Raw genomic sequence first — 22,666 nt, 5'->3', positions numbered from 1 at the left:
CAAACACAACGCATTCTTAGTGTATAAAACAGTGATTGCTCTCTAACATAAGGTACAACTCGCAATGTTTGACATCAATCAAATGCGCTGGATTAGTGGTACCTAAACTAAGGCCCATGAATCCTATCCGGCATGTTATATATATGTAATGGCCTTAATCACTGACTGATCAATAATTCTGCACTTATGCTGGACGCAAATTTACGGATGTTTTGCCTTTTATTACTTTTATTATAAACAGCGGTTACAATTTTCCAAACCATATTTCATTCACAATTTTGTGCCAATCCGATTTGGTAAATTTGAAAAACTGTTTAATAGTACAAACTAATATTTCTTCTTTAAGATACATATATTAATAGCTAGCAGCTTGTATACCAAACATCACACAAACATATAGGGGAAGGTGGGGCGAAAAGTCCCAGGGGCAAGATGTCACAAACACTATAATGGTATAATTTGACGAGGTATCAAAAATGCGAAACTACATTTGAGATGTTTACGAAAACATATACAAATAGTTATAAAGTGAAGTCGATACTTTTTCGCATTTGAAACTTATCAGGCTTCATTAGTTTTCACTGTTAGGAATTTTATTTTTTTCGTAATTTTGTTGTAAAACACTTATAATGTTGAAATGATTGTCCAATATTACACTGTTTCATGTCTCGATGTATTAGTTACATATTGAAATTAGTATTTTTTCTTAAAGCACGACCCAATAAAATGTTATTGAAATAAATGTTATCAAAATTGTTGTTTTCAAGTTGTCACACTGGTTGTCACACTGGTTGGGGTAATATGTCACAGTTGTGAAAATTTGCCCCAATGAAGATTAAGCATTTTGAAACAAATAACTATTTGTTTAATGGATTTTTTTTTATGGATACTATCTAAATAGTCTTAATTGACTTTCTCCTAAATAATGCTGTTTACAAAGGTTAAGCCAGCATCAACATACATACAATATCTGTCCTCCGAGCGCAACATTTAGTTTAGGAAAGAAGTTCTCTAGTCCTACTATTTAGATAGGTTGGTATACAAGCTGCTAGCAATTAATACAAGAGAGTAGTTCGTGCAGTGATGGACAAATCCTATGCGATACTTATAGGTCAAATACTTAAAGTCCTACATAATCAGATTTTTTTTTTTATCTTCTGAAATCAAACCTTTTTTTTTATATTCAAAAAAGGTTTTCCAGTTTTGTTGTTGTTGTTTTTTTATTTTAAAAAAAGCCATATGATATTGGAATCGCTACTTACACCAATTTCCTAAGATGTTCGATTAGGAATTAAATAATTAGAATCATTTCGTCGTGATATTATGTTTACCACTTAAACAAGACTTTGGCTTCATTTATATAGTATAGAATTTCTAAAATATTCGACAATATTCATTTATTTACCTCCAAAGATTTCCACTTCACAAAGATGCAATGTCCCATACAGGACTCTTATTTTAACAAAATTGAAAATAAAGATATTCATAAAAAAGGCTCTCTGAACATATAAATCTTGTCCACTAGAAGAAATCTTGTACTCTGTGTCTGAGTACTCATCAAATATCTCTATTCTGAAGAATCCTGTCCCGTTATTTTTGGTAAAGTCTGTAAAAAAAATATTGAATTTATACAATAAACACTTATATAGTAGCCATGGCAAAGCAAGATACAAACACTGCATTAACCCAGCAGATAGCCGAAAAAAACAACAACTACAACACCAGCAAACAGTAGGTCTTCCTAACACATCCGATTGACGAGACTAAATGTTAACTTTCTGTAAATTTAATGTCATAAAAAGGGACAAGGTACAAAAAGTTTACCTGTAAACAATCGGATTTCAGACGAGTAAATGCTATTCCATAAGGTTATTTCCAATGTTACGCTAGAGTTCATCTTTAAGCAGCCATTGTTTGCATAGTCACCGTCTGTTAGTGTATTAATAGTGATCGCTCTCCTTTCATTTAGAATCCATTTAGCTCTCCTGGAGCCCAGAGCAACGTTCCGTTCTGTTCAATGTTTTTAGATGTAAAGATTAACGTTATTTTCTAGGTGAATATAAACACAAATATGTTGAATAAGAAAATAACGAAAGTACTAAAAACGACGCTGACGTGGACCTCTCAGTCAGAGGCGTAGCAAGTTGGGGGAGGGATGGGTAGAATTTGAATATCCCCCCGGGCTCCAACTAGAGGGATACCCAAAATTAGTGCTTTTTACATTAAATAACAAATAGTACGCAAAATACAGAGCCCCCCAAAGCCCCTCCTCGAAGTCCCCAAATTATGGCAAATTCCAAGCTACGCCACTGTCAGTTCTCAGGCAGGTAAAAAATGCAGGTTTTAATATTTTAGCTTGAATATAACAAGCTACGAACTACAAACTATAAGTGACTGCAAACTATATTCGCCAATACAAATAGAAGTGTTGAGTACGGATCGATAGTGTTGCCTATTTTATTGTATTGTCATAATATGGTGCGGATAGAGGTTGTAGTGTGTGAGTAGTCAGTCGACACAATCGCCCCAGGCCAGAGCTAAACGAGCGGTCAACCGTGACGAGTGGAGACGATCAACAGCGATGACTGGCAAAGTTTCAAGAAATAACTAAAGTGAACACTACCCAGGTCAGTCACGTCAGATGTGATCCAATAGAAAGTACTAGTGACTTTCCGCTGGGTTCAAGAACACTATATAAGAGCGAATGTTAAAAATCAAGTGACTTCACATTACCCCAGAACTTTACAAGTACGAGTCGAAGTCAGAGTCAGGAACCAGTCCAGTGTGAAGTCGGTCCGGAACAGAGCATCGAGTACAAGTCCAGGAAGAGGCGTAAAGCCAGTGGAGTCTGATATAGCGTTACAGAGTTGCCGCGAAATGTTTGTACAGTCAGATACGCGCTGTTACCAATTATACAGTTTGGGCTGTGATTTATTTATTTGACATTAAAGTGTTTCGTTACTTTGGAGTCTTGAGTTGTCAAATTCTTTGAATTGGTGGTGTCGTGTGGTGCAGTTTTCAGAGAGTTTGAATAATGAGATTTGTTACAGTATTTTGTAAGCCCACTGACGACCTGATAAAACAGGTTACAGAGGATTACACTACATATAAACACTGAACAAAATGAATGATTATCTAATTAATAATCATGTATATATGTTGTTGTAGTGCCTTAGATTTGAAGGTCATTAAGTATTAAATTTTGTTTTAAAATAAATTCGATCTATATTCATTCTTTATGCATTCTTTCTCTTTCAAAACGAAATGTTTTGTAAAAAGTCAGAAACTTGTATTAAAGTAAACATTAAATTTATTAATTAAAATATTTATTGTACACTATTTTAAAAGAGAACAAAACCATTCGCTCAAATGTAGAGAACCTAAAATATTGTTATTTTAGACAACTTCCAACACCACTTCTGTATTATTATGTTAGAAACGAACGGTTATTCATTCTCTGGAACTGCCAGGCTCGAGTTTCCTAAAAGAGAAACAAAATTCATTGTAGTCCTTTTATCAATGTCCAGTAAGGGGTTTTCTGCTGATGTTTGTCTACAGCAGTACCACCATCAGATAGGCTACGAGAGTCATCTTAGGAATGTAAAGGGCTTGAAGGAGTGTGTCATTTATTATTATTGTTATTATTATTATTATTATTATAAGTAATGTTATGTGAAATTTAGTATTAACAGCTTTTCTAATGTCTTGGAAACAGCTAAATAAAACATTATTTAAAAATTTTGATTGTGTTTTAAATGTTTCGAATGTTCCTTCAAAGTTGAAGATAATTACTTCCTAGACCAAAATCTCCCGCAAGACGACTGGTATGGGAGCGGGCATATCGATAAATACAAATGACAGTCCAGTGCTCAAACCACACGACCAGGAGCCATTAATTATATATATATATATATAGGGCCTACTCCAGTCGCACAACGACTATGCATCTCATGAGCAGTAGCTATGGTCGGAACGATGTCGCCATCACGGCAGTTCTCCCCCTCTCCACTCAGCTGATGTACACAAAGGAAGGGGAGCTGGTGATATGTGGATAACAACTACTAAATACTTACTCTCCCAGGTGTAGCACTGAGTGCTGAAAACTGTCTAAAGTTTTAACTGCCTAAGGTAATATATAGCAATATTAGAGATATAAATTAAATCAATCTCTCTCTCTCTCTCTAAAAATATAATATAATATAATATAAATTAATATAATATAATATAAATTAATATAATATAAATTAATATAATATAAATTAATATAATATAAATTAATATAATATAATATAAATTAATATAATATAAATTAATATAATATAATATAAATTAATATAATATAATATAATATAAATTAATATAATAGAATAGAATAGAATATAAATTAATAGAATAGAATAGAATATGAATTAATATAATAGAATATAATAGAATAGAATATAAATTAATAGAATAGAATAGAATATAAATTAATATAATATAATAAAATACTCCCTCTAAAGATTAGCAAATTTGTATTAGGCGTTAGTAATATTGTAACAAAATAACTTCTGCCGCATACACATTTATTTTGCTACATAGATATACGGGATTAAAAAATTAGAAATGATAAAACAGCACTGCAGGTTACCTCCACTGACATAGACAGAACATAGAGGACTGTCACTATTCCAAGACACTTTCAATAAACGAATAAAGAACGAGTTGACACAATGGAGATCGATTGCTGTGTTTCCTGTTTTGTGAATTTTTAAAGAATGATGGCCACAGGTAAAACTTGGCTCCGAACTATGATCCTCAAAATAATTGGCTTCTAGCTCAGTTATGTTATCTACACAGACAAAACGAGAATATAAACATGTAATTTATACATAAAGTACTTTTTTAAAAAAAAAGAGGTCTTAATAAGTGTCATTTGTGACAGGTTATGAGGGTGTGACGTGTGTTTGACTTGTTTAATTAATGTCTAGGGGATGATTATTTTGAAGGTATCACACACTGACCTATCAGCATATAGATCGGGAGCAGGTACGCAACGAGACAAGCAATGAAAGAGAGATACCAAGTTAAAAATTGAAGAATATTTATTTATATAAATATTTACATAGAAGAATAAAAAGGGGGAGGGTTTGCATCTATCTCTAATCAATTCTAGATTTGATTATCACTCTTGCACTTAATAAAAGAGTATGTCGCTTTGTCTTCTGAACTTAGCTGGTTGTCCTGTTTGGGTCGCAGCTGGCTGTGTCCTGGCTTGAGGTTCTGCAGCTGGAGGTGGCGCTCTAGCGTGTAAAGGGACGCCGGTGATACAGTTCTTGTGGAGTCTCAATCCAAAGTTCTTATATCTGTAGTGGGCACAGTAGGGCGGGTGGCCGGCTACCGTGGGCACAAGGGTACTGCGGGCAGAGCTGATCTGCCGTGGGCAGCGTCGTTAGCAGGATAAGTCCAATGAGTTGCGGGGTTACTCTAGTCAAATGTGAATTTTCGTTGGTAAGGAATCTCAATGCTCTTTTTTTTTGTCTTTTCCAATTTCTTAATGTTTTCTTGAGTCGAAGGGTCCCAAACAGAGGGTGCATATTCTACTTTTGGCCTAACCAACGTTAAATAACATTTTAGTTGTACGTTCTTATTTGATTTATAGAAATTTCTTTTAGTAAACCCTAATTCTTTGTTCGATTTTTAAAATAGTTTTATCAATGTGGGGATTCCATGACAGTTTTTCATTTAAAATAACACCTAGGTATTTTGCGTTTTTAGTCTGTGTTACATGTTTACCATGAATAAGATAAGTGGAATTTATGTGTTTTAGTTTGTTCTGTTACTCTTACTAACTGACATTTTTCTGGGATGAAAGACATTCTCTTGTTGATTCTTATTTTTTCACATTCATCTTATTCTCTTTGTGAAATTTCTGTATCTTGTGTTGTTTTTTATGTTTCTATATATTATGCAAACGCCTAAAAATAATCTGACTCGCTTGTTCCTGAACTCATACAATTTGGTAAAATCATTTATGTAAATTAAAAAAAAAGGAGTGGATCTAAGTCTGTTCCAATAAGATGACATCCCATTCTAAGAACAGTCATGCGCATTTATAGCCCCTATTTGTTTGTAGTTTGTTGTTTAATTGTTATGTTATTTTATATTGTTGTAAACCCAGTGGCGGAGCGATAGGGTTAATGTGTCTGCGACCTTAGGACACGCGGGACAAAATGGACAAGGGACAGGGCTAGTACACTTAAGTATGACCAGAGACAGAGTGTGTAAGAAGCTCAGTCCAGGACAGCAAGGCAGTAAGGACAGTGAGGTACAATGTCAGTTTAGGACAGCAAGGCAGTAAGGACAGTGAGGTACAATGTCAGTCCAGGACAGCAAGGCAGTAAGGACAGTGAGGTAGAATGTCAGTCCAGGACAACAAGGCAGTAAGGACAGTGAGGTACACAGTGAGTCCAGGACAACAAGGCAGTAAGGAAAGTGAGGTAGAATGTCAGTCCAGGACAACAAGGCAGTAAGGACAGTGAGGTACAATGTCAGTCCAGGACAGCAAGGCAGTAAGGACAGTGAGGTACAATATAAGTCCAGGACAGCAAGGCAGTAAGGCCAGTGAGGTACAATGTGAGTCCAGGACAACAAGGCAGAAAGGACAGTGAGGTAGAATGTGAGTCCAGGACAGCAAGGCAGTAAGGACAGTGAGGTATAATGTCAGTCCAGGACAGCAAGGCAGTAAGGACAGCGAGGTACAATATAAGTCCAGGACAGCAAGGCAGTAAGGACAGTGAGGTACAATGTGAGTCCAGGACAACAAGGCAGAAAGGACAGTGAGGTAGAATGTGAGTCCAGGACAGCAAGACAGTAAGGACAGTGACGTAGAATGTAAGTCCAGGACAGAAAGGCAGTAAGGACGTTGGGATACAATGAGTCCTCCAATATGTAGTCAGTTTATATAACTGGTTGTTATTTATTAATTTACTCATTAAAGTACCAGATTATTTTGGAACTCTTAGTTGACGATTTCTTGATTTTGTTAAGTTTAAGCAGAGTTAGTAGAAAGCCTGATAGGAGAGAGAATCGTAACAATAGTATACTCACTTTTTAACTGAAAGATATTCGTGCTGCGCTACGTTTGAAACCTCCTTATATAGAGTACGCCTAAACATTTTTAGCCCCAACAGTTCTATTCTTCTCAACTGCATGCATTATAACGCTTCCCTCACATACAAAACACACACACACACACACTAATTTTAAATACAATACCTCCAACACAACACACACTTTTTTTTTTGGCCCTTGTATATTCAAAGGGCTCGTAAACTATGGACGCACATTTTAAATAATGGCTAAGTATAACCATAGTATTATAACAGTGTTTCCCAAACTGTGTATCGCGAAACAAAATGGGCCCATAAAATTAGACACGCGATTCGTAACGCCGGCCCTGTCTATCGAAACAGTAATTTAGTTGAAATTTAGTTACTATAGTTTGTGTATTGCATTCTATAAGAATCTTATAAAAATGCTCTGCAAACAGCGATGGTCTTGCAAATGCGGGTATGGGAAGTATAGATGAACTTGTTCTAGTCCGACAGATACACTGGGCACATCACGTAGCCTGTACCGGGGAGGATCGTATGCCTAAGGCAGTCTATTTTAGCTAGTTGAAAGGTGATAGACATATCAGAGGCGTGACAGAGTTGCCCCAAGAAAATGCTTTAAGGACTAACTTAGGCGCCAACTTGCTTTAATTGACATAGACTATAACACTTATTTGCTGGTTGCTTCGAAAAGAGACAACTGGATTTTGAGAACAAAGGAAAATCCTCTGTTGAAGACAGATGTAGATGGATAAAAGAGAATCTAAACTAACAACTAGCGGGCAACGGTTATTTTTGCGGAGGACGTGTCAAAATGGGTAAGTCGCAGCCGGCGAAGCTTAGTTAGGTGAGATACTGCACACTTTATTAATCTTCTTACTTAAAGACACGCCTTATATAAAACGCCTCAGATTTAATATTAGTTTTTTTAAGTTTATACTCTTTCTTAATTGCTCTTTGAGACACATCAGACACATTCACTTTTTAACTTGTACTTCTAAGAGCCTGTAATATGTTTATAAGTAAAATATATTAATCCACTGTAATAATTTGAAGACCCTGCAATAAGTCAATGAAGTGATTCGATAATTTCTAACCATTGCTCGTAAAGACTAGTCTAATCCACGTGATGGCGTGTATTTCTTCGAGCCAATCAACCGTAACATTGTTCTGTTTCCCACAGGTGCTGTCGTTGTTGTCGTTCAGGACTTGATTGTCCATGATGGCTTCCACACCCAGGTCTCCTGCATGGGGAAGGCATAAATATGGAATAGATCATAACTATAGATAACCAAAAGCCTTTTGATAGATCACCTGTATTAAGATGAATAACTTTTTTAGACAACTTGTATCACGGCCACACTTTAGGCTAACGAAAATTACACGTTCGCATAGGCCCAGAGCTAATTCTAGATGAAAATTATTAAATTTAACCATTATGAGTTAGAAATGGCTTCCGCTGCCTCCTGATTTTATAGGGCCTCCTAGAAAGCTCCTGTAATCTCCTGAAATAATTAAATCTCCTGAAAAAATATACAAAATTGCCATTTTGGGGTGCCAATCTTACGAACGATAAAAAAAAGGCATTGTCAGATTTCATTTAATAAAAATGTATTGCAAAGACGAATGCATTTTCTAATACAAAATCTTAATTTTATCATTATGCTCAACGCTACACAGACTGGGCTTAATGTAATCCGTTTCACATAGGGCCCCACAATTGACCAGTATCAAGATAAAAAGTTAAACATTCACTCAAGTATAGTAAGATGAATAACAATTAATGTGTGATGTGGATGACAACGTAAAGACTTTGGTTCACTTACAAAGATAAATTACTTGTAACAATCTGTTCATGTTTCTTTAGCCAACGGTCAGTGAGCAGGATATCATGTTGCCAGCACAACGACCAACTTCCTTTACTTTCCCAAACTAAAGTCCGATACCCATTAGAGTTTTGCGGACTAAGGGGCACCATAACAATCCCGAAATTAAAAATCCCAGTCTTCACCGAGAATCGAACCCAGGACCCAATGTTGGGAAGTCTAGCGCTTGACCACTGTTACGTTTTCATATTGGATGAGACTCTTTAGACATGTACACGACAAAATCACAGTTTATAAATACTTTAATCTTTATTAACACTGAAAACACTTTCTTTTTCATAGTCCTCCATTTCGGTTCTTCCTTTCTTTCAACACGCAATCGCACCATTTCACATTCACACTAAGATGCGCACGTAACACCCCCCCCCCTGTTTTACAAGTTCGATGCACATCGAACGTCCAAAATACAAATCACTGAATATATTATCAGACTATTCCAAGTTAAAACAAATCGGTAACATATAAAACCATAATGTAATAACTACACAAAATCAAACACAATGTCATGTTAATACCAATACAATTCCAACATGGAATAACAATTATATTCATCACAATAATAACTGTTATTATGAGCAATTGAAACCACTTCTGTTAACATATATCTATAAGTAATCATATTTCTATTAATACAACTCCCCACTCATAATCGTATGCCTGTACAAAACACCATCATTCCAGTCGCAATCAAATAGTTAACAAACAAAGTCTATCTTGCTCCATGCATATTGTAACAACAATATTCAATTCATTACACATATATTTATTCATTGTAGAATAGAACAATAATTAATGTCCATCATTCCCACCTTTTCTAATCCTATCTATATAATTCTAACATTATTGACATGCCATCCTTTCCGCTTCCCTCCTTTGCAATGATGTCCCATTGTGATCCTACTACCTAATGATCTAGCTGTACTGTTTTCTAGGCTACTAATATCCCTCTCTTTTCTCGTATACGCCTCTTCACTATTGTACCTTGAATCCTTAATTCTAATTAATTGTTGACACTGTCTTCTAATATGCCCCCTTCTCCCACAATTAAAGCATAAGATGTATGAACTTGTACGTCTATATGTGGGTTTAAATCGCTTTCCCTGTACCACTGATTGCCTTACTTTACTTTGATTTGGACCCATTCCTATTGCATTGCTTTCTACCTTATCTGTTAATTCTTTCTTCTCGTGCTCTCTGCTACCCATGTCATCTGATGTATGAGATCTTATGTCTTCTTCCACATCCCCATTTCTACCTCGCGTAGACTTTATCCCATAATATTTCTAATAATATCGAATCGAATGTTCTCCTGTCTCTAGATCTAGATTTTACTATCTCTACTGTCTGCTGACAGGAGATCCCCTGTGAATAGAGGGATACGTGGGTTACCTTTGCGTTGGGCGCCACTTGTTACGTTTTCATATTGGATGAGACTCTTTAGACATGTACACGACAAAATCACAGTTTATAAATACTTTAATCTTTATTAACACTGAAAACACATTCTTTTTCATAGTCCTCCATTTCGGTTCTTCCTTTCTTTCAACACGCAATCGCACCATTTCACATTCACACTAAGATGCGCACGTAACAACCACTTAGCCACAGATTGTATTAAATTGAAAATTTTATTACGCGGCATGTATATAAATGAAAAAACTTTGTACATGCATTCGTTATAGCTAAAGTAATAATTTCTAAATTATAATTTAAATTTTGATATAATAAAATGACTATTTAGTATTTAATAACAAGGTAGTTCAAAGTGTCATGATAAAGTCTAACGCGGTTATAGTACTGTCCTCACAACTAACAAAAACTGGGTTTAACGACAGTGTCACACAGTGTGTCTCAGAATACTTTTAACACACAACAAAGACATTTAGTTATAGCATCTAGGACACAGAAACAAATACAAGCACTAGTATTTATTTGATAGATTTTCTTTTCAATTGCCATTTTTAAAGTTCCTTAGAACTACACCAGTGAAAGTATAATTTTGGTTACTGCTTTGGTTTGTTTTAAGTGCTTCGAGTGTTTCTTTAGAATTAAGGATTATTACTTTTCAAACAATTCCAGGGGGAACGGCGACATTCCAGAGTGCAAAACACGTGACCAGGTAGCCATACATTCATGGTGCAGTAAATATTTTAAAGTGAAAATAATTAAGTTTAATTTTGATGCTTTAAAAAAAAATAATTTTAAACTTGATTTACTAATTCGGCGTATGAAATATTAGTTAAAAACAAAAGCATGATTTTTCTAAATTTCATCAACACTTGATTCTTTATCTAATTGACATAGAATAAAATCAGATAAATAGCAATCCATTAAGACTTTAAATTGTGTTCGTTATTTAGCAGTAACGCAAAGTACCTTCACAAAAGTATAATATACAAAGAAAGAAGGAAATAAAACTAAATAACTCACTATATTGACAGGATTGACCAAACCAGCCTAGGGAACAGGGACAGATTTGTTCCGAGCAGTTTTTTTGTACATAATGATCACTCCATCTATTATTTCTATCCAAATATCCTGCTGTCAATGGAAAAAAAATGCGTGTATATTAACTTGGAAACAGGTATATGATCAATATATACACATGATAAAAATCTGCATTTCTATCAAATGACTAATTAATATCTTAAACAGTATAAGTTCTAACATACTTTTGTATGGCTCTGAGACGTGGGTGCCATATAGGAGTGATCTTGGGCGCTTTAAATAATTGTAGGACACATATCCAATAAGGAGATTTGCCGCATGGCAAAGGCAATATTTTGTTTATCTGCTTTAAGGAGGACTGTGAGTCAAGACAGTATATTATGGTAAGTAAAAACTGTCTGGTACAATTAGTCAAGACAGTCCGATAAGTCAGTCAAGAGAGAAAGCCAATTCAGGTTTAGTCGATTCCAACGTTGGTTCATGACGAGACAGTGTTCACTACTAGCATAATAAAGTGTTTCTCAAACTGTGTGCCGCGGAAGATTTGCAGATGTGCCGCGGGAGTTTTCAGAACGCCACAAGTGCAGCGTTACACAGGTCTGCCTACTAGTAAATTTTTATTTTACGTTGCAATGACATCCCCACTTGCAACGACCAGTAATAGTAGTGGATCGCTCCATATTGACATAAAGGGCTTTTAGCTCTTCAGTTAGGGAATTTTCCACTGTATATATATACTCAAATGTAGGCACCTTAGCAGACGCACAGCAGTTCTTGAATTGGTAACAATAATAATAGCGATGTGTTTCATGTAAATTGTTTCGGTGTATGCTAATAATAACAAATTATCAATAAGCATTATTCATTATTATCCACGGAGAAATACTTGAGCAAGAATGAAACTTCTAAAGTGTTAAATGAAAAGCAAGGAACCAAACGAAGGTACAGAGAGGATTACATCGGATATGGTTTCATATCTTTGGGACTTGAAGATTCTCCATTGCCATTCTGTCTGATCTGCACTGCAATTATGATGCGCTTGTTCCATGCAAATTGAGGAAAAACGTGGAAAACAAAAAAAAAAACATCCAGCTGTAAAAGCGCAACCGAAGGAATACTTGAAAAACATTAGGGCTCAATAAAGTAAACAAGCAAAGAAACTTAGGAACTGCCTAAAGCTGCCAGAAAAGGAATTGATTGCAAGTAATAAGGTTGCTCAGTTATTAGCAAAACGCAAGACTAGGACTGAATCAGTCATTGCATCAGCTTTAACAAGAGTTTTTGAAACTATCCTAGGACCCATTGCCGCCGAAAAATTTAAAATGTTCCTTTGTCAAATGATACCATCTCGTGCAGAATTGAAGACATATCGTCAGATTTACCAGAACTAATCTGCAAACTCTTCGACGTGACTGTCGATGAAGTGTCTCTGCTGTGGTCTCTTCGAGTTGATGAATCCACTCATGTTAGCGGCAAAGCCCAGCTGCTAGCGTTTATTCGGTACATAAAGAATGAAAAATGTGTCAACGAATTCTTATTTTGCAAAGACTTACCATCTACGAGCAAAGGCGATGATATCTTCAATGTGGTAAACGAAAACATTTTAGCTCTTTAAATTACAAAGTGGAAAAACTGTGTCAGCGTTTGCACCGAGAGCTGTCCTTATATGCAGGTGAATAGAAAAGGATTTGTCACTCTTGTGTGTCATAAAAAAATGTATTAGTTGTTCACTGCATGATCCACAGAGAAGCTCTTGCCTTCAAATCTTTGACGAAAGCTTTGATGTCTGTTCTGGATCAAGTGATTGAAGTTGTACATTTCATCAATTCTCGACCGCTTGCATCCCGACTTTTATATCAGCTTTGTGAAGCAAGGAATCAGAGTACAAATGCCTCCTGTATCACACCAATGTTTGTTAGCTCTCCAGGGGAAAAGCGTGTCGTTCAACTTAAGGCTGAGCTGATTTCATTCTTGGAGGCTGAAAAAAAACTTTGGATTTTCTATTCATGACGAGATCTGGTGGGTTAAGGTGACATTTTTCTCTAACTTTTTTGACAAATTTAATTCATTGAATTCAAGTCTTCAAAGAACATCGGAAAACATTATCACTGCGTCATGAAAAATAAAGTATTTGGTGAAAAATTGTCTTTCACAAAGTAAGATCTCGATTGCTTTACTACTTACAAAGAATGTGTTTAAAATAAAGAAATCACCACCAAAATTCTGGACACTTTGACACACCTGCAGTCAGCATTGAAGCATTACATTCCAACAGCTAGTAGTAATGAGTATGGATGGGTCAGCTATCCATTTGGAAAAAATGAAGCTACAAATATGAAAACTGAGAAACAGAGCAGCTCATTGATTGAAAAAAAACAAAGCAGTTCTTAAGTCAAGTTTTGCCGAGAAAAGTATGGGTGTGTTTTGGATTTCAATCAACAAGTTATATCCTGCAATTAGTTTAAAAGCAATCAAAATAATTCTTCATGGTTTTGTGAGTTTGGATTTTCAGCACTGACTGTAATCCAGTCTAAGAAAAGAGAGAGATCTCTTACAATAGACGATGAAATCCGAGTTCGTTTGTCGACTTTGGAGCCTCGATTAGATTTCTCTCGTAAAGAAGGAAATAAATTTCAATGTAGCAGACACAAATATTACGTATAAAAATATATAAATACAACAACACAGGAAATATTATACACAATCCACAAATAATCAATAATAATCCTTTATAGAAAACTTGACAATGGTAATAACTTATTGACTGTGTGACATAACGGGGGGGGAAGGGAATAACTATTTTTGATTACTTCACAGAAGTGATTTCCCTTACGTAGTTTATATACGGGCATGTAGACCGTGTTTAGTTGCTCCTGAATTACCTGATTGACCACTGAACCTGTGTTGTAAATTGTATTTTTTTCTGTTAGTAGTCGTGTGTCTTGGGGTACTCAGTTTAATTGTGCCCTGCTCTGGAGATCTTTGGGCTATGTATATTTTTAATCATTATTGTATTTTTTGATTAATCAGCAGATATAGCCTCAAATGATTTCCAGGCAGTATATTTTACCCTGATGTTCTGCATCCTGCGGTAATCCCAAAAGTGACATTATTCTAACCTAGTCTCTGAGGGATTCAACTTGTATTGAATCATCAGATAGGCTGTACCGAACGAATGTCTATAGGTGGGATTCTATGAAGCTTGTAGGCTCATAGGTTTCCCTGAAGCTTATAGTATATCATGACCTTTTGTTTTTTGGGCTGAAAGTGGCCGTGTCAGCCTGAAGCCTGCAATCCCATAGTGGCCAAAAGTGGTCATGTGTTGACCTGAGGCCTGTGACTTTCATTTTTTTACACTGATTTGTAATCACCTGAATATGATTATAGTTTATAGTTGTAACGTATGACTAGAACGGTATACCATACTATTTTTGAATGTTTATCTTTTGTTGTTTTTTTTTTTTGTGTTGAGAATGCCTGTCAGATAACGGTCATTTATGTACACATTTATTTAACTCATGCAAATAAATTTTGTATATGTGTTTACCTGCCACTTTAAGTCTTGTGTTGCATACATTAGTTTAATTGTATACCTAGATGTTATACTTAATAACCTAGGAAATACAAGTAGGGGCCAATATGCCACTGGACGAACGTGCCAGCACACCTTTAACACTGATCTGTTGATCTAAAATACCTAAAATCTAGCTATAATTATAATTGAATATTTTTAGCTATACCAGCTAATAGCTAATGTTAATTGATTATGCATGTTGAGACATCTTTGTATGTTCAATGGGTCACAGGCTGCTACAAATTACTACTTTATAATACTTTCTCAAGTGACTACCTTCAATGACTACCCCATACTGACTGCCATTACTGACTTCTCTTACTGACTGCTATCAACTAACTGGTTAACTCAAGGTTATTTTGAATAAAACTCATAATACTAAAATAAGGCATTATCACAGATAGGGTTCTTGAGGTGTCTAATACGTGACAGGTTGCTTTCGGTGAGGTATCAATGTCTTAAGATGCTTCTTTGTAGCCGGAAATTCTTATGTGGATATTATCTCTAGATCTAAGTATATTTTAGTGATTCAAAGAATGAAGATCATTCAATTCAAATACAAAACTTGAATTCAACAACTGGGAATCACTCACAATATACAAAACTTGAATTCAACAACTGGGAATCACTCACAATATACAAAACTTGAATTCAACAACTGGGAATCACTCACAATATACAAAACTTGAATTCAACAACTGGGAATCACTCACAATATACAAAACTTGAATTCAACAACTGGGAATCACTCACAATATACAAAACTTGAATTCAACAACTGGGAATCACTCACAATATACAAAACTTGAATTCAACAACTGGGAATCACTCACAATATACAAAACTTGAATTCAACAACTGGGAATCACTCACAATATACAAAACTTGAATTCAACAACTGGGAATCACTCACAATATACAAAACTTGAATTCAACAACTGGGAATCACTCACAATATACAAAACTTGAATTCAACAACTGGGAAAGAACTATTCCCGGAAAGATAAAGCTTATTACAGAGCTGTTGGATGGGTAGCAGGATTTGATAAAATAAATTCGCCCAGTCTGCTACGTGACAGGTATCTACTGTATGGCACCAACTTTGAGGTGGTGACAACAAGAACCTTATAGGTGTCAATATTTTAAACATACAGTTCTTATGTACAAAAATCAAATCTTTCACATACTCTATCACATATCATTTTTTTTTATGGGGATGATTTCATTTTTTTTTTACATATCTATAACATTAACAAACATAAAAGTAATTACATTTTTTAGATTATTTAGTATATTTTATTTATCATTTGATCCAAATGAATCACTTCAAAATGAGTTCTTTACTTTGTAAACGAGTTGACGTTATTTCTATCGCACTGACCTGGATCAGGTTTGAATCTTGGCTCAAATGCTCCCTTTCAAGATACAAGGATAAAATTTAAATCAAACTTAAATTACTTTGTCAATAAAAACTTACTTTTCAAGCACTTGGCACCGTAATATCCTTCCTTACAAGGACAAGAGCCATTGTTTTTGCTGCATGAAGTGTTTAAACATCCTGGACTACAGCCTAGATGGAAAAGTTTTAACAAATGCGATACATAATATGTTAAGAAAAGGTTACATTTTCGTATTATGTCATCCATGGCAAGTGGGAGAATTAAGATTATGAATGAATGAGTGAGTTAGGACCAAGAATTATATACATATATAAGCCCTTTGAGTCAACGACACTTTTTATTATCTTCTCATTTCATCTACTACTGGAGCAGTGGAACATACTCACCCAAGTACGTTAGGACTCATCATAAAGTAGCAATTATACATAAAACACTAAACCATAATCTTCAAATACAAAAAACAAAATTTTATAATATACTCAGAAAGGCACAAAGATAATAAGATAAAGGCACTTTCCTCGTCCCATATGCTAGTACAAATTTGTACAAAAGCTCCTTCTTCCCTAGTGCTATTAGAGCATGGAATGGTTTGCCTGAGTTAGTGACTTGGTGGAGTTTAGGTCATTGGTTAATATGCATGACTAAATGCATGACGCGTAGGACATAATCATCTTCTTTTTTAAAGTAAGGTTTGTATCATATAATATAATATAAGATATGAAATAAAGAAAAAAAAAACCACACACTTCGTAGTCTCTAAAACTTTAAAAGCAGATAATCACAACAAATTTCTCGTTAGTCAGGTCTTAATATTTTTTTATTATTAATATTTGTTGGCACAGTCAGCATTATAATTCCGATGTGATACACTTCAGCTTTGTCAAATGCCTTTATACTTAACCCATAAGCATTTAGGTCGCCAATCTGTTTTTTTTTTGTTTTTTTTTTTCTCTTTAAAAAAAAATACATGATATGAATTACCTAATTTAAGGAAACAATTTAAAGTAAACATTTTCCGACAAAAATCTAAAACCGTTTGCATAAATGTGTTAAAAATATGGTTGTGCTTCTTTGCCCTTACTAAATAGTCTCGCGTTATTTAATATTAACAATTGTAAAAACGGTGTATATGTAAAAAAACAACAAAAAAAACAAAAAAACTTCCTCTTGCTTAGTTGATTTTTCGAATAATTTTTTTCGCATTCTAAAAAAAAAGTAGCCGTTGCATCAGAACTTCGAAAGTTCTAAAATATCATGATGTTAGATTTTCTATATCTTTTCTAGTTTACGAGATCTGAACGGGACGAACGGATAGATTGACCAAACAAAACAAATAGCGGCTATTCCATTTTTGGGTTGCTAAAATGTAATATAAAAATTTTTATGCATCAAAAAATCTATATCATGCTAAAAGGGGAAGGAATTATAATTTTTTTAAAATATTTCTTTGTTGTCTTAAAAAACATATTGGGTCGAAATGCAAATTAAAAAAATGTATTGGACATAATAAGCGGTTGCTGTTGGAACGTGAAAATCGCTCAATTGTTCTAGGCGCCATTTATAATTATAACAGTTTAATATTTGTATTTTTTTTTTATCCAAGACAAGTGGGAGAATCAGTGATTATCAGCTATAAATTCATTAGGGTATTCAAATGTATATGGCAATAAAAATGAACAACCTCCCACTTCCGCTGCTTAAACTGGATGTAGTAAATTGGGCAACACCATGAAATATTCAACGAGGACAGTTCTGGGAAGAGCATGGTCTCAGGTCATTCACACAGTCCACAGCAGTAGACAACTCTGCTGATTTGGAATGATCACAAAAATGCCACAAGGTCGACTCCCAAAAGAAATTCTGTTAGATCCACATGGTAAGCAGGCATAAAGGAATGTCCCACATTTGATACACATGGTAAGCAGACATAAACGAATGACCCTAGTTAGAAGATGCCATTTAGTAGAAGTAAAGAGAAGAATGAAAATGCAACAGCGTCTAGTAATTAAGATGCCCAACCTGTAACCACAGTTGTATATCGAGGATTGGCAATGAAAAGTTGCAGAAGGAAAATATCATCAATCGAGACATAAAATCCCACAGATATATAAACCACCAGAACCTTAAAGACATGTCACATAGCACAATATGGAAAATTCCTTCCTGCACGAATGGGGGCCCGCAGGATTTTTTGAAGGGGGTTACACATTTCTCCCTATGGCTCAAAGTCATAGCTTCATTTTTTTTTATTACAGAAAATATTCAAGAAAAGAATTCTTGCAACCTCGCCCCTCGAGAAAATGTATTTACTGTTTATCCGTGCGATCCGTGCCTATCGACGGTCGATCAAACAAAAAAATCCAAACGCGGTCAAAACTGTCAATAACTTTACTATTGAATCAACTCTCGTCGCGATGGACAAGCCGGCCATGAACGCGTATCTTGTAGTTCTGATAACGTTCTGTACGTTGCAGTTATTGAATCGTTTTACCTGAAGTGTTCCTCGGCATAGTCTCAGGGGCGCAACTAGGGATTTGGGGGCCCGGGGGGATTGACCTCTTTGGGGGCCCCTTGCATTTTGACATTCGACATATGACATGAGATAATGTACGCTAAAATATATAAGCACCAAATCAAATTGGTTCAGTATATCAATAAACTTAACAAAAAGTAATCATCAAGACTCTTTTAATGAATAATACCGTTGTTTATTAGTTAAATAATGCACAAGTGACAAATCTAAATAGATATCGCTTCACGTCGTGCATTCTGTGCAGCAAAGACATCTATAACATCAACTACATCGATACTTTCTAGTATTTGTGACTTCACTGACATTAAAACCATGATAAGCCTTTCTTGCGTCATTGTGCTCCTGAGATACTTTTTGATGAACTTGAGCTTTGAGAATGATCTCTCACATGACGTAATGGAAGTGGCCTGAGTTAGCGGTATTCGGAGGAGGTTGCAAAGTCTGAGCACACGTAATTCCCATATGAAGCCTGTTTCCTCAATTTGTCTATTGGTGATTGTATTACTGTTTGTTGATGAAAAGTGCTCGTGCATCAATGACATACCCGGTAATTGAAAAAGCGATTTTCCATTTCTTTCATCATACAAACAGGAAAAGTAGCACAGTTTGTCACAAGCGTGTCTTCTAACAGGTGTCTTGGTTCAAGAAGAAACCCAAACGTATCCATTTTCTTTCCAGCCTTTGAAATCTGCTCTTCATCTCCATATGAAATCTGTCCAGCACTTCTGTCGCAACACGTTTGAATTGCAGTTGTATTGACAGTCCTACATTAGAACTCAACTTCCCATCAAGTCTTTTCTTTCATATGGTTGTTTTGATTACAAGGAATCCATAGTATTCACTACCTTCTTTTGCTTTTTCGATGGATTGGGTTTTTGTCAGTTTCTCATCATTTTGCAGAAAGCATTAAAGGGTACTAATTTCTTTAGCAGATTCCCGTATATGCAGTCCAAACTTTTGTAGTTTCTTCCGAACTATATTAATTGGGCACAGGAGCTTTGACCAGAATTCCAGATAGGCAAAAATTCTTAATTTTACACTGCATGAAGAAGATTCTGTGCTAATATTATATGGTATTACGTCATTGTTGGTTGTTTATGTTTTGTGCGAAAGCAAAAGGATTCAGAGAATACAAAAGTGGGAAAGATCCATATCTCGTTATGTTCGAGTATAGAAATACTCCGATAAGTGGACTGCAGTCTGCAAGAAATCAACGCTTTTTAAATGAGAGTTTCGATGAAGACATCTCTGGGTACTATGATACCGATGAAGACATCTCTGGGTACTATGATACCGATGAAGACATCTCTAGGTACTATGATACCGATGAAGACATCTCTGGGTACTATGATACCGATGAAGACATCTCTGGGTACTATGATACCGATGAAGACATCTCTGGGTACTATGATACCGATGAAGACATCTCTGGGTACTATGATACCGATGAAGACATCTCTGGGTACTATGATACCGATGAAGACAATGAACTGCAAATTGTTGGAACAAACGAAACAGACAGTTATAGACCAACGTCTAGAGAACTTTTTGTGCCAGTCAAGACAACCAGAAGTGGAAGAATTGTTTAAGTGCCTAGTAGACAGTGCCGGTTGCAGTGGGCGCCGCGCTTTCATAGGCCCAGCGGTAATTCCAAGTGTACATTATTAAATTAAACAATTATAACGTATATAAAATAACAGGGTTTTCGCGACCTCCTGATTTTTCAGTGCCTTCAGGAAATCTCATGAAAAGGCAAAATATACGATAAAGTCCTGAACTTTTTTTGAATTTATTCAAATCTCCTGAAGAATAGACGAAATTGACATTTTGGGGTGCCAATAAATAAAAAGTGGCATTGCGAGCTTTCATTTGATAAATATTTATTGCAAAGACGAAAGTAGGCCTATTTTCTAATTCAAAAAAAAAATAATTTTGACATTATGCTTATCCCTACCCAGACTAGGCCCCGCGCGATCCGTTTCGCATAGGGCCCCGCAAAAGCTAGGGCCGGCCCTGCTAGTAGATATCACTATTAAGAACTTTAATAGGAAGGGTGTGATAATAACTTCAATAGAAAGGATGTATTAATATTATATGATATTACGTCATTATTTCTTGTTTATGTTTTGTGCGAAAGCAAAAGGATTAGATCATTAGATGTAAATAAAAAGAGAAAGAGAGTTTCCATTGGATTGAGGAATGACGAATAGAGGGGTAATAACTCGAGTGTAAAGTTTAATTCTGAAATTATAGACGCCAAACCCGAATAACGGACAATTTTAGCATTGTTAAAAATAACTTTTAGATCTGTTATACTCGATTCTGTAAATTTTGCTTCAAGATTAATTAGTGTAGCCATATAATACTCGTTATTTAGATCTATTATTAGTAAAGGTAACAAGATACCTGGAATTCGCTGTATATCATGCAGTTTTATTCGAGGCAACAAAGTTTAAAATGTAAGACCAATGTTGTTGTTTTTTAATTGATCTCTGCGGCAAAAATATTTTTAAGATGTCAACAAAGTCAACGTACTGATAGACCTAGATCTAGGTTTAGTCTTTGTGATAAATTTAATCCATAACTGTTGATAAAAAAAAGACATCGGTTGACACTATTTGTCAATCAAATATATTAATTTATGTATTTACAAATAAATTTCGGACACCCTTTTGGGGTCCCCCCCTAGGTGGGGGCCCGGGGGGATTTTTAAATTCTACCCCCATCCCCCCCCCTTAGTTATGCCACTGCCTAGTCTAGTTGTTTTTTGATTATGTCATTAATGTGACTGCTGTTGAGCTGCCGCTTGTGCTAAGATGGACAGACTGCAACATCAGGAAAACTGGTTCAAGAACGGATGAATAATTGACGGCAATTAAAAGACAAATCAGAAACACGTGAGAAGCAGGCACTGATTACACATATGCAGATTGTCTGGTTTCACTTACAACCGTTTTTTTTTTAAATACGCCAAACAATCAAAGGTCTTCTTAAAGTTGTGACTTAAATCGCGAATTAATTTGTGTTTCTTTGTCCATCGTGTCTCACACAAAAGAGGTAAATGTAGCACCAACGCTCTTGTTGGGGACTGTTACGTAAGACATAGATGATCTTCTTGAAAACACCAAGAGCATTACGTATATTTGAAACTGTCTGAAACGTCATTCAGATCAATGATAACAAGCAAAAGTCTGTAGGACGCGCAAGGATATTTTTCATGAATCCTTGCCTGAACACAGTTCTGAATGCTACCCGATACGGGGGCAGCCATCATAGCCTTGGTCGAGTAGTTTGTCCATGTATACACTGTACATAATGTATTCGCTGACAATGACGTTAAAGACAGGCACTGCGTCTCTCTTAACAACAGGGACAAAGCCAATGAATTCTGCTCATCAACAAATACAACACTCAAACACATCAATTCAGTTCTAGAGATATTTATATTTTAATTCCATTACCGAAATTCTAAGAAAAGGCAGTTAATTAATTCATGCTGTTGCCAGTAATCCGTCGATACCAATCAACGTTTTTATTCAGATGGTACGGGAAGAACTTTCTTATATATCTTATATCGTAAACTGGTGGACGCCTTTAACCTGCTATTTTATCAATTAAACAATGACTTCAACTCCGCAAGATCTAAATACATTTACCAAGATGACTGCACTCCTCAATCTTGTTCAAAGAAACTTTGCCATATATCAAATCAAAAGATAGCTGGCAAGGAT

The 22,666-nt window shown here is 35.4% G+C and overlaps 1 protein-coding gene across 5 annotated transcripts in view; it reads right to left on the bottom strand.

The window, feature by feature from the left end:
* LOC106073342 (sushi, von Willebrand factor type A, EGF and pentraxin domain-containing protein 1-like) overlaps window positions 1-22,666 on the bottom strand; it is a 75,230-nt gene that overhangs the window by 10,426 nt on the left and 42,138 nt on the right. For 4 of the 5 annotated variants that reach the window (XM_056010706.1, XM_056010711.1, XM_056010710.1 and 1 more), the window contains 6 exons: window positions 16,480-16,572; window positions 11,411-11,521; window positions 8,192-8,338; window positions 4,631-4,831; window positions 1,825-2,010; window positions 1,406-1,606 (listed from right to left, as the gene is read on the bottom strand). In XM_056010706.1, coding sequence (XP_055866681.1) covers window positions 1,406-1,606; window positions 1,825-2,010; window positions 4,631-4,831; window positions 8,192-8,338; window positions 11,411-11,521; window positions 16,480-16,572 — 939 coding nt within the window. The remainder of the gene's footprint in view (window positions 1-1,405; window positions 1,607-1,824; window positions 2,011-4,630; window positions 4,832-8,191; window positions 8,339-11,410; window positions 11,522-16,479; window positions 16,573-22,666) is intronic. The other variant, XM_056010708.1, reaches the window with a different exon arrangement.

The sequence above is a fragment of the Biomphalaria glabrata genome, chromosome 14 (genome assembly GCF_947242115.1).
Source record: "Biomphalaria glabrata chromosome 14, xgBioGlab47.1, whole genome shotgun sequence".
Lineage (NCBI taxonomy): Eukaryota > Metazoa > Mollusca > Gastropoda > Planorbidae > Biomphalaria > Biomphalaria glabrata.
Note: the sequence above shows the minus strand (reverse complement) of the source record. Positions and strands in the feature narration are given on the sequence as shown.